Genomic DNA, 25,183 nt, shown 5'->3' on the forward strand with positions numbered 1-25,183 from the left:
AGTGGATACAGACACTTTGTGAAAGGTGTTGTTCACTGGTGGTTTTGCATGATTTTGGCCCATTTACTTTAAGTTGTTTAGACTTAACAACACTATTTAAAGCATAGTGCACTGTATAGGTTTATTGCTTTTCTACCCTCCAGGCAGCCATTCCTTTCAGTGTCAGGAGGGAATAATGATCATCTTGAACGGACTTAAAAACTTGCAGATACTGTGGGGAAACCACACACTGAATATTTATTCAGTTTGGCTTGAAAAAGAGTGTGTATATTTGGATCTCTCGTGCCTTAAAGAAATACTTTGCCCACAAAATGATAATTTGCATATCAGTGACTCACCCTGTGTTACCTTGAATTTGAGAGCTCCATGGTGAATGAAGAATCCAAAAATGAAGAAAGTTCTTAATGGTGAAGGAGCCTGTGTTTAACATCAGCAAAACTATATCGAAGTTTAGTTTACAAACTTTCACACAGTATAATCCAAGTCTCATTTATCCAGTCGCATGCTCAGTACTTCAGACGTAGACGTCTAGCCAAGAATCTTACAACAGCTGCAAGATCTCTCCGAGCATAGGGCTGTAATGGCATCAGGCTTGATAAGTGTCCCATTTGAAAATCGCAGCCCAGTAGTTATGCAGCGACGCACATGACCAAAACATATGTGCATACGTTGCAGGTGTGTGATGAAATTTTTCACAAGAAGGGCCAAATTTTTATACATTTTAAATAGTCTCGCTTTGGTCCAACAAGTGTGATGAACAGTTTGACATTGAATCAACCCATGTCTGGTGCAAACAGGTGAGGTATGTACACATTCGAGCTACTCAGAGATCTTCTCGCCCCAAATCCTCCTCCCAAAGAGCCTTCACAGAAATTAGAGAGGTGGAAGAAAAGGTTTGAATTTGATTGTGAATATATGAGTAGAGGGATATTTTGATATAGATTTATAGTTGTTAATCATGGCTCCGTTTGACTCCCACTCACCAAGAGTTTTCTCCTTTGTTGGATTCTCAGTTCAGCAGAGGCATGACCAAGCCAAAGTTTTCTTCATGAATTCAACATAACAATGGGTGAGAAACTGATTTTGTAGCTGAAGTATGTCTTTTAAAAGCAGGTAAATCCTAAGCGTTGGACACAACACCACAACAACAGGTAGAGATGTTAAAACTACCCCAGCTCAATAATAATGTAGCTTTGGAGGAGAAAAATCAGTAAAGCTGTAATATTGGCCGCTAATTCCTGCAAGTGTCTGCAAGTTAAATTGCATACCAGACCTCATACAGTGAACTAAAACCATTTTTCTAAGGCAGGTTTATGCACTGAAAGACGATTAGCAGTAACATAGCATCTATACCGATTGTCATCCTTAAACAATCTGCTAACTTTTCTCCATGTATTCTTTAACTTTCTGTTTGTCATCTCAGTTTCCCTGACTCCCCAGAGGACATGCCAGACTACCCTCTTTTCATCTCTATCGGCGACTGGCTCGACTCCATCAAAATGAGCCAGTATAAGAACAACTTCCTTGCAGCAGGATACACAACACTGGATTCTATTTCAACCATGAGCATAGAGTGAGTGAAGATTATACAGAGTGCAGCTACAGTATCAGACACTAAAAGGGAACAAAGTAGCATCGAAGGAACAGAAAAAGTAGTGAAACTGTAATGAAACTGATTTAACTATTAAGTTCTGGCAAGAAATGATCTGTGACTATATTACTACTACTGCAAGTATTACAGTATTACAGGGAAGTATTTTTTTATGTGACATTCACAGCTTTACTGCATGCTTGTCATGATTTATAAGTAGGTCTACAGTTCTTCTCAAACTATAACTTTAAAACTGTAACTCCTCTTCTCCCCTTCAGCGACATCAGGCGTATCGGGATCTGTTTGATTGGCCACCAGAGGAGAATCATAAGCAGCATACAGTCCCTTCGCCTGCAGCTCCACCACATCCAACAGAGTGGCTTTCAAGTGTGAGACCACGGAGCTGAGACAGACTGTGTGTACACACTGAGCCGGAAACAAACCAGACTTCCTTGGCATCGTCATCCAACTAATTGCACAAACACCAGACTGTTAGGTGTAGCAGGTACCACACGCTGCTCATGCGAGAGCGGTCCGCTGCTAGACACACGTGGTCTAGTTAACACACACACACACTCATCATCTTATGGATCATTATCAATACAGCCTCCACAACAACCAACCTCTGTCAGCGTTGGCCAAATGCGGTCTCTTTATTATCTCAGCAACTACTAGCATTCACTTGAATTTAGGACTTCTTTTCTCTAGTGTCTTTTCAAGTGTTCACCGATACCTCTTCTCTTTCCAAGTGACAATCCAATGGTTTCTATTGACTTTGAATGGTCTCAAGTCAGTTACCTCATGACCAGAGAAGATGCGGAGAGGATAGGAGGTATGGTAACGAATGGTACAGTATGTGATTTTAATAACAACCTTTCCTGCTGGTTAATAAAACAAATTCACCAGAGATAAAGATCGACAGAAAAGTAAATACAATCATGTTTTTTGAACTGAAGACCGCTGAATGTCAAAAGATTTTATAGAAATGTACGTTCTATCCTCATGATAATGCAGTATGTCTTGTACAAAAAGTCTTGTGAAAGTTGTATGTTTTATTCAGTATGTTTGTTCCTTAATAAACAACCCTATTTTAATACTTCGTTTTCTCTCAGACTTTAACCACCCAGGGCCTGAACATCAAAGCGCGCCGTTAATTACTCATGCTCATTAACACACACACACACACACACACACACACACACAGGCAGGTATCCATGGATGCATGTTCTCTCATCTCAAACACACATGCACAATAACAGTGTCCTCTTAATTGTCACTCGAGAGACTGACACGTTTTCTGGACATGAAGAATCGTCAGGTGAGTTTGTCAAACAGGTCCTTATGGTAGGTTCAAGATTCAAGGTATACACACTGAAAGAGACAAAGACAAGGGCAAAATATGTAGCACACACTTTTTGTTCACAATAAAGCTTTTATTACTGAGGCGTATGTTTTTCATCTTATTTTCTAGATTTTACCAGTGTTGAGGAAAATACATTAAATCTTTCATTTATTAAGCTACAAGCTACTTCACAATGAAAATAAGTTAAACTTTGCAATTGCAGACATCTTGGTTGCAAACCAGAGGTGATTTTAGTCAAACAGCTGGTGACTGTCATTTAATGACAACTATGGCCAATTAGCTGTGGTGTTGTGTCACTATGTAGGGCAAAAAACGGCATGAAAATATAATAAATAGGTAGTCCGTAAATAACTTCATAAACTACTTGACCCAAAGTTAACAAATAAACAAGCTACTGACATTTGAATGTAGTAATTAAAATGTAATTAAACCCATAATTGAACTACATGTAGTTAACAACTCCCCAACACTGTATTTTTCCATAATTATCCATAAAAATTGCATAAAGTAACTTACAAATGCAGTTGCAGGGATACAACTCAAACAGGAAAAAGAAAAAACTGAGAAAACAGGTAAATAAAAAGCTTAATTTTTGAAAAAGGTAAAGTTGCATTACACTCAACATAAACTCTCTGCTTGACCATTCTCTTAAGGTGTGCTGCAATGATCCTCAACATGCAGTTGCGGGCAAAATTCAGCCTGCAATCTGATGAGACAAATGTGTTAAAGCAAATGAGAAAAACTGAAAATCATTACAGTCACATTTCTTTTGCAGGGCTGCAGTAGCAGGAAGAAGGCAGCCTTGTTTGTCCTGCAGAGGGCAGCCTTGAGTCAGCACACTGGTCTCCCAGCAACACAGTGTAAATATCTCGGTGTTTCCTCTGTTGGCTAGAGAGCATGAGAGAGTAGAGGAGAAATGAATGAAACACTGCCTTGACCCTGGTTATTTAATGAGCTAGTTTAAGGGAGCATTAGTGCATCCTGGAGGCAAGACCCTACGACAATACTACAGGTAAAATCCAGCTCTATAAAACAGTTTGGGCGAGAACAACATAAGCTAACGTTAGCGATATCGTCACTAGCTAAAATTAGCTTTAACTGTGAAGCTATAACGTTACGCTAGCTAAGTTAGCTTTCAAACAGCTTTATTCATGCTGTCTTACTAATGTAGCTATGTTGTAAACATAGATATAATGTGCTGTAGAGGAGTTGTCTAACGTTAGATACAGCCCATTTAGACCCAGCAAGCTGAAGTAATTAACCTAGCGGCTAGACGTTAGCTAAGGCTAGCTAGCACCAGTGACAACAAGAGATTAACTAAATAGCTGTTAGCGAATGTTAATTACGTTAGAACCTGGTTAGAGCCCACTAAGCACGTTAGCTTAAGCTAACGCTTACCGAATAAAAGTCGTCGTGTTTATAGCTGCAATGAGACATAGCTCTGTAGCTAATAAACACGAGTGTCTTCTCTCAGCGTTGACATTAATTAAGTTTATATGCCTTACCAGGAGAGGGTGGATGTGCTAATTCACTATGCTAAATGGTCCTGGAAAACATAAATCAGTTAAACGCTACGCATTGAGTAGGGTGTAAAAGTCCATTTATTGATGATTGCACTCCAAGTTTGCCTCAAAGCAGCAGAAATAATACTGAATAATGTGTATTTTTTGCAGATCCCCTGATCAGTACTTGTGCTCATCCTGCACAAAACAGTCCAGCTCTCATTCAAAAACAATGACATTTTTCTACTCTATGTTTTTTACTTTTTTAGATCCTTGCCTTTATTTTGATTTCCACTTAATATGTTTATGGTATGCAGACAACACCTACCTGGCAATAAAACTTCTGATTCTGCTGCATTAATATCAGCTGTATATCACACATAAATTGTAAAGAAAAGACAGCTCCATTGAGTTAACTTATTTCTTCTCTTTAACTACACTTGTCATGACAAGTTTTGGATATTGAACACAAGTTTGTAAGTTTTCAAAAGGTATATTTAAAGTGATCTATTGTCTTGACAAATGATGGGTTTTGTAGGGGTTGTTAACGTTCATTTAACTCATGCCTGTAAGTTATATGTTGGAAAAAGGGAAATGGGAAAGAGAGGAGGGAAGGGGGGATGCTAAGGAAATATGAAGTTGTGGCGCTGCCACCATTTTGAATAAGAAAGGTGAGAGGACACAAGTAAGACAGAGTAAGAAAGTAAGACAGAACTATTACTTTGAAACAGTGATATTATATTGTGACGCTAAGCAGATATCCACAGAGGATAAAGACATAGTATTCCAAAGACAGCTAAAATATTGACACTAAAAGCTGTGGACTACTTCCACCAGCGGTCTGGTGGAGGGTCACACATGACATCTTTTATCCAGAGCAAGAAATCTGAATAAATGTCGGTGTTTAAGTGCAACTATGCCTTTGGTGTCTAAACCTTTCAGACAACTGAGCTGCAATTTGTGCGAGAGATGCTGTTATCATCTAACCACTGGAGTATTTGTTGTCTTATTCTTGTAGATCAGACAGGCTGCTGATGGTTGCTGGCTAGCCAATGGGGCTGTTTGACAAGTTGGCAGGATGGCTGGGTCTGAAGAAAGAGGTGAATGTGCTGTGTCTTGGTCTGGACAACAGTGGAAAAACCACCATCATCAACCAGCTCAAGCCCACTAATGTAAGTCTGCCCAGTGTTTTCTATAATGATGTTGCAAATTTAGGAGTAAGGTAGCATCAAAGTGAAATTCTTACATAACTAATGTCAGAAATGTTATTTATTCACACAGATACACATGTGATAGACTTGTATCTACCAAATAAGGGATTACACACCCATATTCCATATTACTGATTTTGTTTTTCTATAGCCATCATTTTACTATGGCTGTCTACTTGTCACTTGTTTAGGTTTTTATTTACAATATGCTGCATTTATCTTTCAGGCCCAGGCACAAGACATCGTCCCAACCATTGGCTTCAGCATAGAGAAGTTCAAGACATCCAGGTAGCTCATCATGAAACAACAGCTTGTTGTCTGTTGTTTAAAAAATAGTAGTCTAAGATGTTGTGTCATCCTCTAACAGTTGCATATTTCTGTTTCAAGTAAATTCAAATAATTTTGGAGCTATTCGGATATATTATGCTGTTTTTGACAACCCTAATCTACAATTGCAATAAGTGCATCAAAGTTTTCTGTCTTCTCTTCTCCTCTCTTCTTGTAGTCTGTCCTTCACAGTGTTTGACATGTCTGGTCAAGGCAGATACAGAAACCTTTGGGAACACTACTACAAGTGAGTGAACCAGTGCTACAAAAAACACCAATGCTTTTTTCTGTTTGTTTTACATAATAATTCCTGTGATCTCTTTGTTTTTCTCAGGGAAGGGCAGGCTATCATATTTGTCATTGACAGTGCTGACAAACTGAGGATGGTAGTAGCCAAAGAAGAACTGGACACATTACTAAACCATCCTGGTACGCTTGTGTACATTTATCATGATTCTTTAACTTGGATTTAAATCCCAGCCCAGTAAATCGTTGTGCTGTTCTGTCTCTTTCTTGGGCTATTTTCAGTCTAAACTGTGCATTAAGCAATGAGGGCTGTTTTTGCTGTTGAAAAATGAGCACACTTAAGGTTTTGCCAATAGCACATCTGTCTTCTTTTTTCTCAAGCTTTTCACAATATGGTTCCACATTAGTAGAACCAAATGACATTACAGATTTATCACACTAACTTTCTGACGTCATCCCTCTCACTCTCACTACAGATATTAAACACAGGAGGATCCCCATCCTGTTCTTTGCTAACAAGATGGATGTCAGGGATGCTCTGTCTTCTGTCAAGGTCTCACAGCTGCTGTGTTTGGAGAACATCAAAGACAAACCCTGGCACATCTGGTATGAACACACATGTACACTAATTTCCGCTAATTGCCAGGATGTTTAAAAAAGGACCTAAAGGTTTGTTGCTTTTTTTAACACAATGTGTTGATTTGTTTCAGTGCCACCGATGCTCTGAAAGGAGAAGGTTTACAGGAGGGAGTCGACTGGTTACAAGGTATGATGAGATTTTATTCACTGTTATATGTAGAATACATGTATATCAGATCAGCTTTTACCTACATTGTATGCAGTCAATTAAAAAAATCTGTGTAAGAAATGTTGAGTTTGTGTGTACAGGAGCAAAATAACAGGAACAAAGTATCTGCCACATTTTGTCTGACATTTGTCATCTTTGCTAAACTAGCATCTAAATTTTACTTGGACATAATGATGGCAAGGAACACAACATTTTATTACGGGTCATTTGTAGAAAACCAAAAATGTTAAAGTTGTTTCACTGTGTTACGGATTTATATTAGTTGTATAACTTTAAATTCAATATTAGCCACCTAATGCAGACACAACCACAGTTAATAAGCAGCAAGGATCTTAGTGGTCATTTTCAAAACCTACGTTGCATTTTATGTGTTTTTATATTTCTTGAAACTCTCAACAATTGGCTGAATTAGTTTATTGTTGGACGGTGTCATTTAGGTTTTAATAATTTTGAAATTTTCCAGAACAAATTTGTATTTCCATTTTTCGCCCTCATTTTAAGCACCAACAATTTCGCTCGTAATCCTACAAATCTGTAGAATTTAAAAATGTTTTTCTCCACATCAGAATGGATCACGTTTGTTTTAATGCATGTCCATGTACGACTGAAAGATACGCTGCACATAACTTTGTGTTAATGTTCCACCACATCAACATCATTTGCTTTTCTTTGTATTATTTTTAATGCTCTCATTCAAATCCTTCCATAGATCAAATTATGCAGTGAGTACTGGCTGCTTTATATGTGGCGTGTTATTTATTGTGTTGCTGCTGTAAAAGATTGTATGAAAAAATAATTCCCCTACTTTTTCCTTACCATGCTTACTGTGTTATTGTGACTGTTGTCCTAAAGTAGCTGAGTCAATGTCAAGGTTGTGTGACGATAACCATACGATAGCGGTACGTGAAGGTACCCCGATGATGAGGTCATCATCGTCACCACCCCTTTTTCTTTCTTTATTTTGAGCTTCATGGTATGAAATTCATACCGTCACAGCCCTAGCACAGTATGTCTAAAACTCATCACCTCCAGTACTCCTTACTACATCCACTGATTCAAGAGACTTGATGATCACTGAAATTAGGTGGGGAAAAATGGACATATCCATTTCAGTATCTGTTATGGCCAAATAAGCTGTTACATACTGGCATATTGGATATCGGCAAAAAATCCAATATCTGCATCCCCAATAAATAACACAGATTTATCTTAGATTTTTTCATAACTTGCCTAATATTTTGCTGCTTAACTGCATTTCTCATGTTTTTCCAGATCAAATCAAAACAATGAGAACGTGAGGGCGTGAGGACGGACACACCGGAAGTAGCAGCATACCAGGAAGTCTTTTCTGAAAGACCAGTTGACCCAGTTTTCAGAGGTACCACGGAAAAGAAATGTTTTCAATGGGGTATTTCGTTGATTCTCAGATGTGTGTGGTTTCATGCAACAAATGAGTTCACGACTTGATTCCCTGGTACCAGTAATAACACAGCCGTAAAGATGCATCCACTAACAGTGCAGAGTCAAAGGGAACCATACAAATTGGCAACTTAAATACATTTATTTTGGACATATTCTTAATTTTCCATGCAAGCGTTATGAGGTCAAAGTGATAAACAGCTTTGCCGTGCAGGCTCACAGGGATCATGATCTGTGACATTATGTTAGTTGGTGCTGTCTTCATTTTAGGGAGCATGAATACCCGGGATGTCTTATAGAGAGGACATATTGTTGGGTGTGTTATTTTATATGTTTTAGCCCTCAACTATGTGCCAGCTTCCCTGCAGACACGTTTCACAGCTGTTTTTTTCACACTGGCATCACATGATATCACCAGTGATGCAAACTCAAGGTCCACTGTTTGTCCACTGGCTGACATTTATCATTTTCATACCAATACTATTACATGTAATGGGCTAATACATACAAGACGACTTGTAAGGAAGGCACTGTAGAATTTGTTTCCACCTCTGAAATATGCCAAATGCTCCATTTTTTATTTTTTCTTATGTCTCTCAGGGCTTCTGTGGAAACATATTATTATTTGCGTTTAACCATCACAACAGTTCAGTTAACTATAATTGACTTTTTCAGCAGAAGCAAGTTTTCTGGTATTTGTGTCATGCGTTTGAGAGCACATCGCCTTTCTCAGACTTGCATATAGGGCCATCTCACTGTCACATTAAAAATAAGAACTACTATATCTATACTGCAGCTAAAACTTCATGCAGCTCTGCTCATGTTTGATTAATGCTGCTCTTTTTTGAGTAGCTTTAAACATACATTTTGAATTAAATGTTTTAAGGGACCCTGTATATTTTGTTGTACTTGTAGCTAAGTGTACATGTCTAGTTAACTTAGCTGTAACAGGTGATAAAACAATTTGTCATAAAGTGAATGTCGAGGTAATTAGCTTGGTTCAAAGTCAAAACTCGTCTTTACAAAGCTGTTTTTCAACCAGTGTTTATATCCTTGCCTTATTTCATTGCTCAAAAAAGAAAAAAGTAATCAAACAAAATGCGTCGTACAATGTACTCATGGTACTCCGGTGATTCAAAGGCAGACAACTGAGAGGAAGAGTCGTCTGCTCAGACTGCACGCAGTTTTTAATGCAAGCCTTTGATCCTCTTCTCCAGTCTCGGACTGAGAGCTTGCATTAAAAACAATTTCTGCACAGATCAGAGTTTGTGGTTGCTTTTTAGTTTTGGTGCATTGCTGCAACCGAGCTGTGTGGGGCGTTTCACTGTTTTTGAGTAAGTTCAAGGCAAAAGGGAACAACTGACAAAAATGTATGATAAGATATTTAAGATAATAGTGTTTTATTTTATATAATCTGTGGTTTCGTGCTCACAAATGTCTCATTTAAACCTGCTTTTTAGTTCTAAGATACCCCAAAAAGGCCTTGCAACAATTCAAAAATATTTTCCTCCAATAACACTTGACATGAAACCGAATATAGACAGAAAATATCAGGATAAAATCACTTATGGGTGTCCTTACAGTCCTGGTCACATTTAGGGCTGCACCACGCAGCAAATCTAGGATGTTTGACTGACATTAAGACAGTTATGTCTTATTTTAAAGGGTCTTGTTCACTTAAGTTTAAAATATTAACTGTAGAATATATTACCAGAGTGTATGAGATGGATAGGACAAAACTATTCCTGTTAGATTTTATGTATTTACATCTTTTAGTTGTGAATCAGATAAAGTGAATTCATTTCAACAGATTTACCAACCACAGACAAGAAACATGAGCTAAAAATTCTGCTTCTGAAAGTTCTGAATCATTTTACTGTCTAACATTTTCAAGAAGACATTTCCAGTGAAAATTAGTCTGTGTGTCATGTTCAGCCCAGTTACATCAGTGTCCCAGTTCGGACGTCCACTGGGTGACGCCCAAGTCCAAAATATTCAAATCCTCCCGCTCATAGTTGCTTTAAGGACACAACATTGATTTTGTAATATATTGTCTATGTCTAACTCTACAAACATGTCAGTGATGATTTACTGGGATGAGCTTCATGTCCTTCAGACACTTCATATTTTGAAAACAAGGAGAGGTGTGTCAAGTCCTCCAGACATTTATTTCAAAACAGACTCTGTGAGCACAAGTTCACTTTAGTATCAGAGACTTTATAGATTGTTACTATCAAATATGTGTGTTCTGTTTATTACATTGTATGTGTTACTTTTCAAAGAATAAATACTGTGGAAAATGAGTATTGTTTCCTGATTTTGGAAGTAATGTCACTGTGGTGTTATCTCCTCTCTCTTCCTCTGTGTGGCTCTCACACACTCTAGTTCTCTCTCTCTCTCAGACATCTTGAGGGCTGCCAGCAACAGCTGCTCATTAAACCTCCAGTCCTTGAGCACTGAAGAATTTATTTGATTAAACATAAACATTCATTTATAGAACTTATGAGGGTTTCTGTTATTATATGTAGCACACCTGTTCATTTTTGTAAATTGTGTAAATTTGTGGATCTATATGTTGACATCATTAAGGAACATGTGTGTGTAGTTAGTATCATCAAGCTGTAAACACGCTTTAGCTTCAGTGTTTGGCTTGAGAAAGTGTCAAGGTCATGTGGCAGCCATCTGTCAAACATGCAGTTAGAAACCTTTCCAGCTGTCTGCCGGTTAATTTGGATTTTGGCATCAGTATCACACAGAATCGCTTGTCAGATGTCAAACAAAATCCAGTTCAAGTTAATGCTTCAGTTGCTCAACTATTCTCATTGTCTGTGTTTGTTACTGTATGTTTGGTTAATTTAAACAGGAAAGCACTGAAGAACACTGTTAAGCCTTTCAAGCAGAGTCAAGTAGTTTTGTCATAGTATTCCTAAATGAACACATTATTATAACGGAGAGGAAAATGGTCCTCAAGTGCTCTCAGGCTGAGCGAAGAGAAGTTATTACAAACAGGGGCTTAAATATAGACAGTGCAGGCAATGCAGTTGCATTGTGTGTAGCATCGTGTTCAAAGAAGAACTCTCCATCATGGTTTTCTGTTTTCGTAAGATAGTATCAATCTATAACAAAATGACAAGCTTATTCTACATAAACTATTAACAACTATAATGTAATTATAAAAAAAACTATTAAGTTTAACTAATAATTTCCTATTTTATATGTAGTGATGAACGCTGAGTAATTTGTTGATGTTTTCCAATATCAATGTAACGAGACAATATGATTTACAGTAGCTAGTTTAGGTGCAAAATCTCTCAAGACTGACACATCTGCAAGTGGATGTAACATAAAAGCGGCAGTAAGACCCACTGCTGGTAAAATACAAATGTGCCCTAAAACTCTGTGTGTGTGCTTCATAACTAGTAACAGGGCGCATAAGGGCCTGTCATAATAGCATGCACTGGGGCCCATCGTAACTATGGTATTCCTCTGATTACAAACTTTCATTTAGTGGAGTATATCGGTTAAAATGCTGATCAGTATCCACCTCACAGAATCTTCATCAGGGCAGGGATGGTAAAAACAAAGTAATTAAAACTGGTGTTCCAAAAAATGACTTGCTTAAGGAAATGGCTGACATATCCAGAAAAATGAACTATCACTGTGTTGTCAAAATATAAATATAGACAGAAATTAAAGCTGCAGGCAGCGATGAACAAGGCCCTGTCACCTTCTCTCACAAGACAGTGGAGATGATGTATTATACATTTTGTATCACTTCCAGTATCAACTAGGAAGCACTAGAAAACATGCACCCAACATGCATTTTGTTGCTGAGAGTCAAGTCAAGACCACACTGAAAATTTCATATAAATTAAATGATGATTGTCACACAACTCAGCAAACACTTTTCAGTTTAAAAGACGTTTAAAAAACGACTATAGTCACTGGTGAAAAGACGTTCAGAATAGGTAGGTGAAAGTTTTTCACTGACTGTTTGAAGATGTCATAGAACGTTCACATTTAGACCATATTTCACAATTTGCAATAGTGAAATTTTTCATTCTCTAGAGTCTGCAAATATTAGTCTGTCATCATTTTGGATCCTTGTCCACTAAGAAATCACATCCAAATTTAAGTCAGTATTGCAAATCCTGGGGAAATATGGTCTAAATGTAACAGTTCAATCAACAAAATCAAATAGTCGGTGACATCTTTTCACCATCATCATCATCATTAAAGCGTACTTCCTGTTGAACACTCAAGTGCTTTTAAATGGTGGAAAAAGGCCCTAAAATTGCACAATAAATTCAAAATGGCTGACTTCCTGTTGGGTTTATGGTATGTCTCCTTGAGGCTTATTTGTGTGTCTGCAGATGTTACATTTACCTTCCAAATATCAAACATCTACATGAAATTTACAGGTGGGGGCTGTTACTTTAAGCAAATTTGCCACGCCCATGCTCAGGCCCCATATCAGATATCTATTATTTTCAGCACTTCTGTCAAGTGTGCAAAGTTTCATGTGTTTTCGAGCATGCCAAGCACCCCAAAAATGCCTTTAAAGAGGCCAGATAATAATTACAATAATAATTTCTGCTTCTTCAATAAAAACCAAATAATGACCATACGATTCATATCACACAATGTGCTGCAGTTCCATCAAATGGTACAATTAAGCTCAATTTAAACGTTTCCTAACAGTGTACAGTGAGGCAAATTTACAGACCTCTGTCCATGGTGCTGAAACGCTTCTGTCGCCAGAAGGGGGCGCTGTGCGCGTCCAGCAGTTGCAACTTGTCACCATTTCTCTTTATGAGCAAACACCTGGGCCCTCTTTAGGAAATAACTTCTCCTTTACACTATTGTGCATCTGTCCCATGCTTAGTGTGTATGGGTGTGTGTGTGAGTGTGTGTGTGTGCGTGTGTGTCAGTTTTTTTCTTAAAGTCAGACTGTATCATTAAATCTCTCCTGCTGCTCCTCAGGATCCATCCTAATTGGATGTCTGTCAGTTTTGACAAGAGTAGCCCAGATTAAACGACTTGAGGCAGAGACGGCCATTAAGAAGACACAGTTCACTGATATAAACCCTGAAGGGAAAGTGGCAGGCACAGTGCACTTAAATGATTTCTAATTGCTCAAAGGTGGGGAGCATATTAGTCTATGAATCCCTCCATGCTAGGCCCCAAATCAGGAAGAAGAGTGGACGGTGTCTGTTTCAGAAAGTGGTGAAGATTAACAAGCTTGACAGAGGTGAAGTCCTGTAAAATGCACTTGATGCGTATTAAATTTAAGTTGTTGTTTTCCAATAAATACATCGCTCCACAGTTTCCTTCACTGCAAAGCAATGAGGGCATCAGGGCGACTTCCTCTCCCTCTCAGTCGCGCAAAAAAAACCTGTTCCTGTGGAGCAAAGTTAATTGCGGTTGTAAGGTAAAATGCCGGCTGTGGAGAGTGACAGCGGATAAAAGGCCACATGAAGTATGGCTGCGCAATTAGGCGGCTGTTACGCAGTTTGAAGGAGCAGGAGCCACATGGAGACTAAAACTCCCCCACAGATTATCGATTATTTAATGTGTAAAAATGCAACGTTGATATTAAAATTCATGTCATGCCATTCAGTGGTTTAAAAAAAAAAAAACAAGCTGCCCATCCATCCCCGTTATTGAGTGAAGGAACCTCTTTCACCCTCCTCCTCCACTCAGATCATCCGGTACACTGTGACGTGTTTCCATGCAAGGTGCTCATTAAGAGGGACGTTTGGTTTCTCTGACGTGTGTATCAGTCCTCTGACGGCACCTGCCCCCTTATAAGCTCCAGTAAGTCACCCGGGAGACCTCCACCAACGTGTCATTTAACTGTTCCTCGCCGGTGCAAAGACGGGGACGAGGTTTCCTAATAAACCGTCCAAACTGTTCTGCTCACTGTTTTCTGCCTCAGGTGCCCCAGCACATGACTCTAGAAACACTTGAGGTGAGTTTTGCATGTGTTTTCCAAGCTTTAGTAAACTGTTTAGGTCCGTTTATTAAATCAAATGACATTTTAGAGGATGATATATTGTTGATTTGAGCATGACAAAAGTGGAGATGTTGAGGTGAAAGTTCTTTATCAGCAACAAAATTTGGAGACACATGTTTAGAGCTTTGGGTGGTCATATTCTTATCATGAATCTTGTGCGTAATTTGACTTTTACGCGCGAGTGTACGGAGAGAAGGACAAAAGAAAAGACAGAAAAAACAAAGTCAGAAAATGAAAGATAAACTGGGATGTATTTTTGAACTAATCTCACAGTTTTCTTTAATTTATTCTAATTTATTTGGGGAATTGTTTGACATTTGTTTGAATTGAACCAGGAACTATATGGCGCTTACTGAATGTCTTTGCCTGAAGGAATCAAGAAAAAATATAAAGAGAGACTCAGGTTTCTTTTCAACAGATGTTCACTTTCCTTATTGCTATAAAATGTAGAAAGACGATCGCCACAAATGACCTGCACTTAATTGTAAGTCATATTTCAAAAAAAAAAACACAGCTTTGAGAGCCACAAGAGCGAATTAAAACTAGCAAGTAAGCAGATTAAATTCTCTCTCATGCAATATTTTTATTCTAATTTTCTATTTCAGCAAGTCAACGCGTGAATGGTCAGTTAATCCAACTAAAACCTGCTAAAAATCAAAGTTTTCTGTGGGTTTCAAACGAAGCAAAATATCAAATTGTTGTAGAAAACTACACGCCAAATTACTGTTTTTACGCACTGCACTAAAAACTTCAAAATCTGAACCTTTTTTTCTCCGTGCGCCAAAGCAGGTCTCCATGCCCTCCCGTTCCTAGCGGCAGACCGGTGCGACAATGACCATCCATGTAGAGGGGCTTGTGGCTATCGCGCTCTTCTATCTGCTGATCCTGTTCGTGGGCATCTGGGCGGCATGGAAGAACAAACACTCCGGGGAGGCGGAGGGCACCGACCGCAGCGAAACCATCATGGTCGGAGGGAGAGACATTGGATTATTTGTCGGTGGATTTACCATGACAGGTAAAGTTTGTATTTATGACTCAGTCTCACAGGATTTCAGTTACCAAGACTGTTTAAAAAGGCTTTAAAATTAACCCACAGATCTGTTTTAATAGTTTAATTTTTATTCTAACTTGTTTCAGGATGTTTTCTTTAGAAATAATTGCCAACATTTTGTAACATTTTATATATATTTTTATTAGCACAAATGCCAAATATATGAAATTCTTTTGTCTGATTTTCTCATGTGGCATCCTGGTTGTGTGTGTGTGTGGGTGTTTTCAGCGACCTGGGTTGGAGGAGGATATATAAATGGCACAGCTGAGTATGTGTATCTGCCTGATTATGGCTTGGCTTGGGCTCAAGCTCCCTTCGGCTATGCCCTCAGTCTCGTTGTGGGTGAGTGGTTTTAAACAATGTAAAATAGAGGTAGGACATTCCTTGTTAGCAGGAACATAAGAGGGGATGTTGGGTCCTTATGCACATTCACACTACAACACACCCCACACATTAATATACTGACTTACTGACCACATACCTGATTGAGATTTTTAGTTTAGGTGCTAATTAAACCGTCACTGGGTCCTCCATTCATCCCTCTGAGGGAGAGAACTTCACCTCTGCAGGGGAAAATCCTTGTTCAGTCTTAAACCTGTTTGTTCAAGCATCTGTTTTATGATTTCTGTCAGTTGTAACATTAATATCAAGTAACCTTGACTATGTATAAATGTAGACTTGACAAAAGCCAGTTGATTCAGGGCCTCTGGATGGTGAGTGCCCTCCTCCTCCTCAGTCTGTAATGTCTCCACTCTTTGTCCTAGGTGGTCTTTTTTTTGCTAAGCCCATGCGCTCACGAGGTTACGTCACCATGCTGGACCCATTCCAGCAGCTGTATGGGAAACGCATGGGTGGCCTCCTCTTCATACCCGCACTGATGGGTGAGATCTTTTGGTCTGCTGCTATCCTATCAGCCCTCGGTGAGTTCATGTCTCTATAGGCAACAAAAGAAAAGATTCCTGTGGGCAATAAGATCAGATTTTTGATGTGATGTTGCAGTGGTCATAATATCCTTTCATCTGTTTGCTCATGATCTTAGGTGCCACACTGAGTGTCATCGTGGACATCAACATTAAGATGTCAGTGGTTATCTCAGCGCTCATTGCCATCTTTTACACCCTGGTCGGAGGACTTTACTCTGTGGCCTACACTGACGTCGTGCAGCTCTTCTGTATCTTTGTTGGCCTGGTAGGTTCAAGCTGAGCAGAAATGAAAAGTACATGATAGCAACTAGTGTAGTCAGATACACATCTTGAGTAGGTTTACTGTATTTGTTGCACCAGATGTACTTTGACCTTGACTGAAAATATGCCAAGTCACTCTAAGAATTCTGCACAAATATAGCCACAAATGCTCCAAGGGCTCACAACAAACTAAGGTGAGATAAACAAAGAGCTTAAGTTATAATCCCATTAAGTTTTTGTTTTCCTGTGCTTGTTTTTTGACGTCCACAGTGGATCAGTGTCCCCTTTGCTTTGATCAACCCTGCGGTGTCGGACATTACCGTTACTGCAGTGAAGCAGGTGTACCAGTCACCCTGGAGAGGCAGCGTCAACAAGACTGACACCTGGGTCTGGATCGACAACTTCTGCCTCCTGGTACAGTCAACATGAGTTATTCATCCCTCACTTCATCAGAATTTTGTCCACTAGACCAATACTAGGTCAAAAGGTCTAAAGCTGATTGTGTTGATGAACTAAATACCATCATGCTGAGACTATTGGTTGATTTACAGAAAATTTACAAGTGATAAACATCAGCCACATCACTTGTAGTGAATATACTACAGCTCTTTATCAAATCATTTAATTGAGCTATATGGCAAGTAATACAAAAGGGAAAACATATTTAGGGTGCTCAAGTTGGAAGTGTACCATCACCTCCTCCACCAAGCGATTACAGGACAGTGGTGCTGCCTGCTTCTAACTAAAATCAATCAGTTGTCTAGCCAATAACGTAAAGTGGAAAAAGCCATAACCTCTGCCTGATTTGTGTGTTCACATGAATGAATTACTGAACAGGCCTACTCACAGGCAAGGGGCCCAAAGTTTCAGGGACCCTCCTGGCCTTCATCTGCAAAATGTCACTCAAATTAATGAGTATCAACCAGGGGGAAACACAAAAAGACAACAAAGAGACATGATGGAACTGCAAAGAGACACAAAATAACTACAAACGGCACAAAACAACCATAAAGAGACACAAAATGACCAAAAAAAGACACACAATTATTTCAAAAAGAAACAAAATGACCTCAGAAAGACACAAAATGACCATAAAGAGACACAAAACGACAAAAACTATACTAAGTCAGAGGTCAGAGTGGTACATGGCTCTGAACATGGCTTGTTGGCTGACTCTTGGTTACATGTGGGCCAAATTGGGTCTGACCACGGGTAGATTCTGGCAAACCTACCGATGAAGCCTATTGAGGACCTTGAATTTTAGGGGGATGAAGTGGCATCTAGCAGTGATGATTGCAGATTGCAGCCGGCTGAAATTTCTCCCAGCTAGGATCCCTTCAGTGTGCATCGTTCAGGAGGTTTTTACCGGTAGCCGAATTATCCACAGAGGTCTCTTCCTCTCCAAAACAAACAGACCAGGTGATTAAAACCAGTAAAAACACTGAATTAAGCAGTTTCATGTTGTAAATCAGTGTTTATCTGTTGCTGCTTGTCATGAAGGGGCTGCGATTTGAATAAAACTGACATATCTGTGTTAGGCTTGAGTTTTGTGAATGTTATCCTCTGGTTTCTAACTGTCCTGCAGATGCTCGGAGGAATACCCTGGCAGGTGTATTTCCAGAGAGTTCTGTCCGCCTCCTCGGCCACCTACGCCCAGGTCCTCTCCTTCCTGGCTGCTTTCGGGTGCCTCGTCATGGCTGTGCCCTCCGTTCTCATCGGGGCCATCGGGGCCTCCACAGGTTAGAGAGCCTCACACATGAGCTCACATATGCACAGTCTGTGTGTGTGTTTGTTTGGGGAGGGGAATGCTCTGGATGGGTCCATGTTGCCCTTAGATCTGAGAGAGCCTGGTAAATAGCAGCTGGTTCACCTCATCCATAATGAAGCAGCAATCTATTTAATAACCACACTGGCTGTGTAAATATTACATTAGAGGGAGGCAAGGGACCAAATTAGAGGTTTGATATCCAGATTTTTAGGCGTCAGATTTCTCGGTGAATACCTGAATACACAACTTTGTTTTATGCTGTTTTAAAATGGGGGAAAAAAACATGAGCCGTCATTACAGAATTAAAATTATAGGGTTTTTTCTATCTATGCAGACAGGCTTGATGTTCAACCTTGCTTATTACTATCATCAATAAAATCCTATTTAATTTCACACCTTTGCAAAATTGGTTTTAATGAAATAAAAATTACAAAACCAAAATATATGAGAAAGAAATGTTGCAGTGCTTTCATATTTAGTTTTTAAATCATTATATTTCAGTATTATGAATGTTTAATAGCAAATTACCTTAATTTCTGAGAAATTTCAAAAAGTTCTCTGGAGGCCACGTGGTTATTTATTTATGCTATAGTATATGTCGTATACTGGCCATATTGGATGTGTCATTACATCTCTCCCTTGCTCAGACTGGAACCAGACAAGTTATGGCGCCATTTCTCCTAAAGAGAAGGAACAAGCGGACATGATTCTACCCATTGTGCTCCAGTACCTTTGCCCCCCGTTTGTCTCTTTCTTCGGCCTGGGTGCCGTGTCTGCAGCTGTCATGTCCTCTGCAGACTCCTCCATCCTTTCAGCGAGCTCCATGTTTGCACGGAACATCTACCAGCTCGCCTTCAGACAGTCGGTGAGTACATGCGTGTTCCCTGGAGTCAAAATCCATGTTTCTTTTGGGTTGTTTTTGGCTGTTCTGCACACGTCACAATCCTTTTTCCACTCCTCTCGGTCTCCTCAGGCTTCTGACCGTGAGATCGTGTGGGTGATGCGAATTACCATCTTTGTATTCGGCGGCCTTGCCACAGTAATGGCGCTGGTGACCGGGACAGTTTACGGCCTCTGGTATCTGAGCTCAGACCTGGTTTACGTCATCATCTTCCCCCAGCTGCTCAGTGTGCTCTTTGTCAAAGGGACCAACACGTACGGCTCTGTGGCTGCCTACCTGTTTGGCATGGTGCTGCGTATAGGTGGAGGTGAGCCCTACCTGCGGCTGCCTCCTTTCATTTATTACCCTGGCTGGATCACTGAGGAGAGAATACACCACATGACTGGAGAAAAGGAGGAAGTTATCGTCCAGAAGTTCCCCTTCAAGACCGTCTCCATGATCGCCTCCTTTTTGGGCAACGTTGCGTTCTCCTACCTGGCAAAGTACCTGTTTGAAAGCGGCAAGATTTCACACAAATATGACTTTCTCGACGCAGTGGTGTCCAAGCACAGTGGGGAGATTATGGATAAGACGACACTTGTGACTCGTGGAAACAACATCGGGCTGTCGGAGATGGCGCCTGTCAAATCGCGGCTGAGCGTGACCTTGGCGACCGCCTTCACACGCCGTGACACGTTGCCAAAAGAAACAGTGGAGGAGGAGGAGGAGGAGTCCAGCCCCGATTCCTCTCACCATGATGACGAATAACAAACTCAGGATGTGATTTTAAAAAAAAAAAAAGAACATGTGAGTGAACAGCCAGAGAACTGGTTACTCTGTCAGATCCTGCAAAAAGACGTAAGAGACTACGAGCAAACATCCTCCCTTGGGACTACAAAAGTACCACATCCAGCATGTGGTGACTGGATAACAGCCACATGTTGGGATATATAGTGTAGCAGCTTGCTGATTGTCCGGACATGAAGTTCTTTCTGTGACGTACATCAAACATTCACTCATGTAGTACTTATAGATAGCTGGGTGTACTGTATATTCATCCTTTTACGAACTGCTTTGGAGATCTACTTAAAGAAAACTGTGTTCACAGACTTAAAGCTGGGGTAGGCAGTTTAATTTTGGCGTCACTGGTTAAAAATCTCATCCTAAACTCTGAGCATATTGTATTTCGAAAGGTCTGAGGGAAAGATAGACGTCTGCACCTCCTCTTGGTTCTGTTTTCAGGCTTTGGAAAATCTAGGTTGTGATGGGAGACTTTGGCCAATCACAGGTCATTTCAGAGAGAGGGTGTTCCCACTGGCTGTTCTAGAAATACAGATGCATGTGCCCGATTCAATGGCAGAGAATCCTGCAGAGAGGTTGCTAATTCAGCACTGACAACAACTACCGACAATGCAAAGCAACCCAAAAAAGGAAGCAGGGCTTATCAAAAAGAGTCTAAAAGAGAGTGTGACAATAAATGAAATAAAACAAGTGTTAATATCTGCAAAGTATTTCAGAGATGGAGAGAAAATGTTGCTAATAGTTTAGCTTTATGCCAACCGAAGCCAAAGGCTCAGAGCTGCAGCTCTAAGTTTATGCTTATGTAGCTAACATTAGCTAGAGCCTCGAATCACTGTGTGTCCTCTGCCTCATTCCTCACCACTACAAACCAGCCTTCTGGGAGGAGAGTGGGCAGCAGCTCAGAAGACCACTAGACTGTCAGTAGCCACAGCAACCTGAATCCAGCCAGCACAAACCTTAGATCCAGGGAACCAGACAGCCCCAGCCCCGGTCTCACTTGGAAGTCGTCGAAAACCGGCACTTGGGCAGTGACTTCCGGCGTCAGACATTGACAAAAAAAGCTGTCCTTTCACGTCGGTATGATATGCAGCCGGTGGCATCAGGGAAATGTGAAGGGACAAGAATGAAAGTTAAGGCGGCGAAAGTCCGAGTAGGGCATGCGAGAGAGGTGGTCGATGGGTCCACCAGCCACCGACTTTCACCTGGGATGCCGGTGTTTGCTTCCTGTAAGAGTACGCCAAACCCTGTCTTTTCCTAAACCTAACCACGTGCATTAGTTGTTGAAGGAAAAAAAAGACGTTAATTTGCGGTGTTGTACTGACGTAGTGCGTTTATTTTGAAAGAGACTGTATGAAAACTTTCCTGTGAAAATGGAAGTGTATTTTGAAAACAGACAATGCATGTAACAGGTTGAAGGTGACATGGTGTCTCAGAATGTCAACAACCAACACACCCAGGGTATCTTGCACGTCATATCTCTACATGGAAAGTCCATGACCAAACATCCATATGTGACGAGGTCAGAGTGAGAATATGTTGGTTACACAGTCAGACCCAGTGCCGCTGCTGGCCATCATGGCGCTGTGACACCCTGCGCTGGAAGGGTTTGCGCTGGCTGCCTGTTCTCCTCATGACGGAAGCAGTCCATAGTGGCAGGGAGTGGGACAAAGGCTGCTAATTCTTGTCTCATTTGTGGTTCGATAAACAGAGAAACAGAGGAACAAGGAGGGGCTGAGCTAATGCGCAGCACACAACTGTAGAATGAAATAAATCAATGTACGGGAAACACTTGGTGACTGTATGAAGAGCGTGTATATGCCTGTGGTCGTCTGGTAGGAGGAGCTCAAGACAGAGAGGGGAGAGCTGCAGGAGGAGCGTGCGATTTCTGCCTGCCCCAGCTTTAATTTGATTAAATTTTATTTTTTATCACTAATGAAAAAGCAGAACAAAAAACAGATGAGTGAAGATAAGAGATGCTGCAAACATCTACTGAGTGGTGACATATTTTATCAGAAATATGAGAAGGAATGAAACAGGTAACACTTTATAAGATGCGACTGACAGCACAACCATAGTCTGGAAGAAGACATTACTGTAGTATCAAATAGATGAAAGCAATAACACATACACAAACACCTGTACAGCAATTATTACAAATATCTGGTTGTGAGAAAGTAAAAAACATCAACAAGAAGAAATGATGGAGAAGCTTTATTAAGTCATATCAAGCCAATAAATTTATGTTATGTGTGATGAACATTTGCAGCACTGAAATAATCAGGTTTTGATTCATGATTTAAGACATTAAATAAACTGTGATGTCATCGACATGTTAACCAACACCCAGACCTGATTTAGTTTCATACAGGTTTTGACAGGCAATCACGTCTCTTGTTATGAACACATCATGACTGTGAATCAAGAAAGAAACAATCCATGTATCATGCTGACTAGGAAATATACAAGCTGTAGTGACGGTAGTTGACTTGAAGCATTAGCTAATATTCTCTTTAACGTCAGGTGTAGAAGCCGTTTTAATCATAAAAATCAGTGTAAATTAGTGTTTAAAATGATCTTGTATTCAACTGCCTTAATGAAGCTCATGAAAACAGTTTAATTTCCACAGCTGCGACCGGACTGTGGTCAGACTGCAGCGAACAAAGACTTGAATATGAATGTAACCTCTACAAAAAAAAGATCTGATTATATCAAGTAGTGTACTTCTACTGCTGTTTGTGTATGTTTTTGTTTGTGATTTTCGCAAAGTCAAACAGTAACAGTTGCAGAACAAGGTGGCGGCAGGTTCTGCTTCACAGGTCTGTTCTTTCGTTTGTTGTCGACAGCAGTGTACAGATTATTTTCTCTGTGATGTGTATGTTTGTATAAATATGGAGGAAAAAAATATATGTACACAGGTAACAAATCATGCTGGTTAAATATTGTTGATATAAGATAGAAAAGATGCTGTCTAAATGTTTATTTATTTTTGATGTCATAAAAGATCAAACAATAAAAAAAGAAACTATTATTTCAGGAAGATATATAAATTCTACTTTTGGAAGAAGATTAAATTGGTATTTCACATTTTTTGTTTGCCGACTCATGTCCAACAAGACACTCTGAGGGTACTAAAAATGTGGTTCTACTTAAAGGAATAGTTCACCCACAAAACGACCATTTGTAAATCAGTTAGTCATGCAGGGTTACCTTTGAATTCATGACATAAACTCTTTGTTTTTCTAACATGCCTCCACAACAAACAGCAAACATATTGATTTACTGATTGATTGGGGTCCACATTTAACAACAGCAAAACTGTATCAGAGAAAAAAAACCTCTCACATAATATAATCCAAGTGTCACTATCCAGTAAAACACTTCTATCTTGTATATTTGTATATTCTGCCAGATGTTTAACCCTCTGTTATTGTAAAACTGGGCCCAGTGAGTGACCATGACCCGGGGAAAACACTGGTTGTCTGGTTTTTACTGGTTGTAAATGGTTAAAATTGTGGTTACTGTAATTTGAAGCATTCTCTGGCACAAGCAAACACATGCATTTCATCTAAAAATCCTCAGCAGTGGAGTCTGACTTTAAAGAGAGCATGGATAAGTTTCACCTTCAGTTCAGTTTTAAGGTTTTAGTGAAAATGTTTGGGAAGTACTGAGTATACGACTGGATAAATGAGACTTGGATTATGCTGCAAAAATTGTGTGAGTTTGATATAATTTTGCTGTTGATAAAGGTGGTCCCCAGTCAGTCAATATGAATCAATATGTTGGCTGTTTTTCATGGAGGCATGTGAGAAAAACAAATTTTCTTTACGAATTTTTACTAAATTAGATTGTAGTATACACAGTTGGGTCTTTTAAGCTGTTTTGGGGGGTTGTTGTCGTTGTTCTTTGTTTAATTGTTTGTTTTTTTGTTGGTCATGATGCTGAATCATGAAGAGCATCATGGTCCTCCAGGGTCGAGGTTCCTTGGCATGTGATTTCTTAAACAGAGCTACAGTATGTTGACCAGGGTTCAACCAAAAAGTAATTTTTCACTGTTGTGTTTATCATTTTAGAGGCTTAAAGATGTAACCTAACTGATTTATTTACAAAAAGAAAAAAGAAAAAAACAAAGATCAGAAGAAAAGCAAGAGTACACTTTTGTGTGCTGAAATTGTCATTATTTTCAATTCTGTACATGTTTCTGTGAACCTCAGATTTTCTTACGTTCCCTTTTGGAAGATGGCTTATTTATAGGATCTAATTTATAGAATTTCTACATTTTGTGTGAAATTTTAAGTTCAAATGAGATATCTCAGGCTTCAGACCTTCAGCTGTCTGTTACTGTAAAATCTATATTTTAAAAAACGTCTCTCTCTGTAGAAAAAGGCTCGCATTGAGAGTGAAGCCAGCCCAAGCTCTTTCTTAGCAGTCAGGCCCTTCAGCTAGCTGGCTGGTAGACGGAGAAAGAGAACATGTCCGAAAACGTGACTGAAATTACAATCGCTTGGCTTGCATCTTTGTCCCCCTCCGCGGCCACAGTGAAAGAGAGTGTCTTAAAATAGCTCTCACTCTCTGGTTATTTACATTACCTTAAGTGCTGTACTCTCTCTTGTCTCGGACTCAGGGAGGAGCCACTCAGGGAGTGGGTGGGGCTGCTGGTGGTCAGGCAGGGGAGATGGACTTGAGGGGTGGGGGGAGGTTAGAGGGGGTGTAGCTTCCTGGCGCCTGTTGCCATAAAATCCACCAACCCCTGATGCGCAGGAGTGACGCAGGTGCCCCACCCATCCGTCGCACCTCCTCCCTCCATCGCCAGCGTCCTTTTTGACGTCCTTGAGAACTAAGACCAATCCCATTAAAAAAAACAGAGGGTGGAGGAGGAGAGAGAGCGTCCCATCTCCATTCATCGAAAGTACCTCAGAGAGCACTCATGATAATTAACAATTATGACGGAAAACTGTCGCTTGTCCAAAAGTCAATCCATTTATTTAAGGCTTTACGGGTGAGGAGGAGAAGGTTGGG

At 40.0% G+C, this 25,183-nt stretch overlaps 3 protein-coding genes across 4 annotated transcripts in view; all 3 read left to right on the forward strand.

Annotated features, from left to right (window-relative positions):
* Nucleotides 1-2,558, forward strand: part of epha6 (eph receptor A6) — a 79,383-nt gene extending 76,825 nt beyond the window's left edge. The window contains exons 19-20 of the mRNA XM_050043637.1: nt 1,424-1,573; nt 1,870-2,558. Of these exons, the coding sequence (XP_049899594.1) occupies nt 1,424-1,573; nt 1,870-1,984 (265 nt within the window). The 3' untranslated portion in view covers nt 1,985-2,558. The remainder of the gene's footprint in view (nt 1-1,423; nt 1,574-1,869) is intronic.
* A 1,230-nt stretch (nt 2,559-3,788) lies between these two features.
* On the forward strand, nt 3,789-10,769 carry arl6 (ADP-ribosylation factor-like 6). Its single transcript, XM_050051556.1, has 8 exons — nt 3,789-3,966; nt 5,475-5,628; nt 5,894-5,955; nt 6,173-6,241; nt 6,329-6,423; nt 6,717-6,846; nt 6,951-7,006; nt 8,321-10,769. The coding sequence occupies exons 2-8, from the start codon at nt 5,509-5,511 to the stop codon at nt 8,344-8,346; spliced, it is 558 nt and encodes a 185-aa protein (XP_049907513.1). The 5' UTR covers nt 3,789-3,966; nt 5,475-5,508; the 3' UTR covers nt 8,347-10,769.
* A 3,516-nt stretch (nt 10,770-14,285) lies between these two features.
* slc5a7a (solute carrier family 5 member 7a) lies at nt 14,286-23,223 on the forward strand. 2 transcript variants are annotated; one of them, XM_050053992.1, is made up of 9 exons: nt 14,286-14,438; nt 15,270-15,498; nt 15,763-15,876; nt 16,299-16,454; nt 16,574-16,722; nt 16,989-17,132; nt 18,304-18,457; nt 19,134-19,351; nt 19,460-23,223. In XM_050053992.1, the coding sequence occupies exons 2-9, from the start codon at nt 15,315-15,317 to the stop codon at nt 20,132-20,134; spliced, it is 1,794 nt and encodes a 597-aa protein (XP_049909949.1). In that variant the 5' UTR covers nt 14,286-14,438; nt 15,270-15,314; the 3' UTR covers nt 20,135-23,223. The 2 variants fall into 2 exon arrangements, with proteins under 2 accessions (XP_049909949.1, XP_049909957.1); XM_050054000.1 differs by having other exon boundaries at nt 15,273-15,498.
* The last annotated feature ends 1,960 nt before the right edge of the window (nt 23,224-25,183 follow it).

The sequence above is a fragment of the Epinephelus moara genome, chromosome 1 (genome assembly GCF_006386435.1).
Source record: "Epinephelus moara isolate mb chromosome 1, YSFRI_EMoa_1.0, whole genome shotgun sequence".
Classification (NCBI taxonomy): Eukaryota; Metazoa; Chordata; class Actinopteri; order Perciformes; family Serranidae; genus Epinephelus; species Epinephelus moara.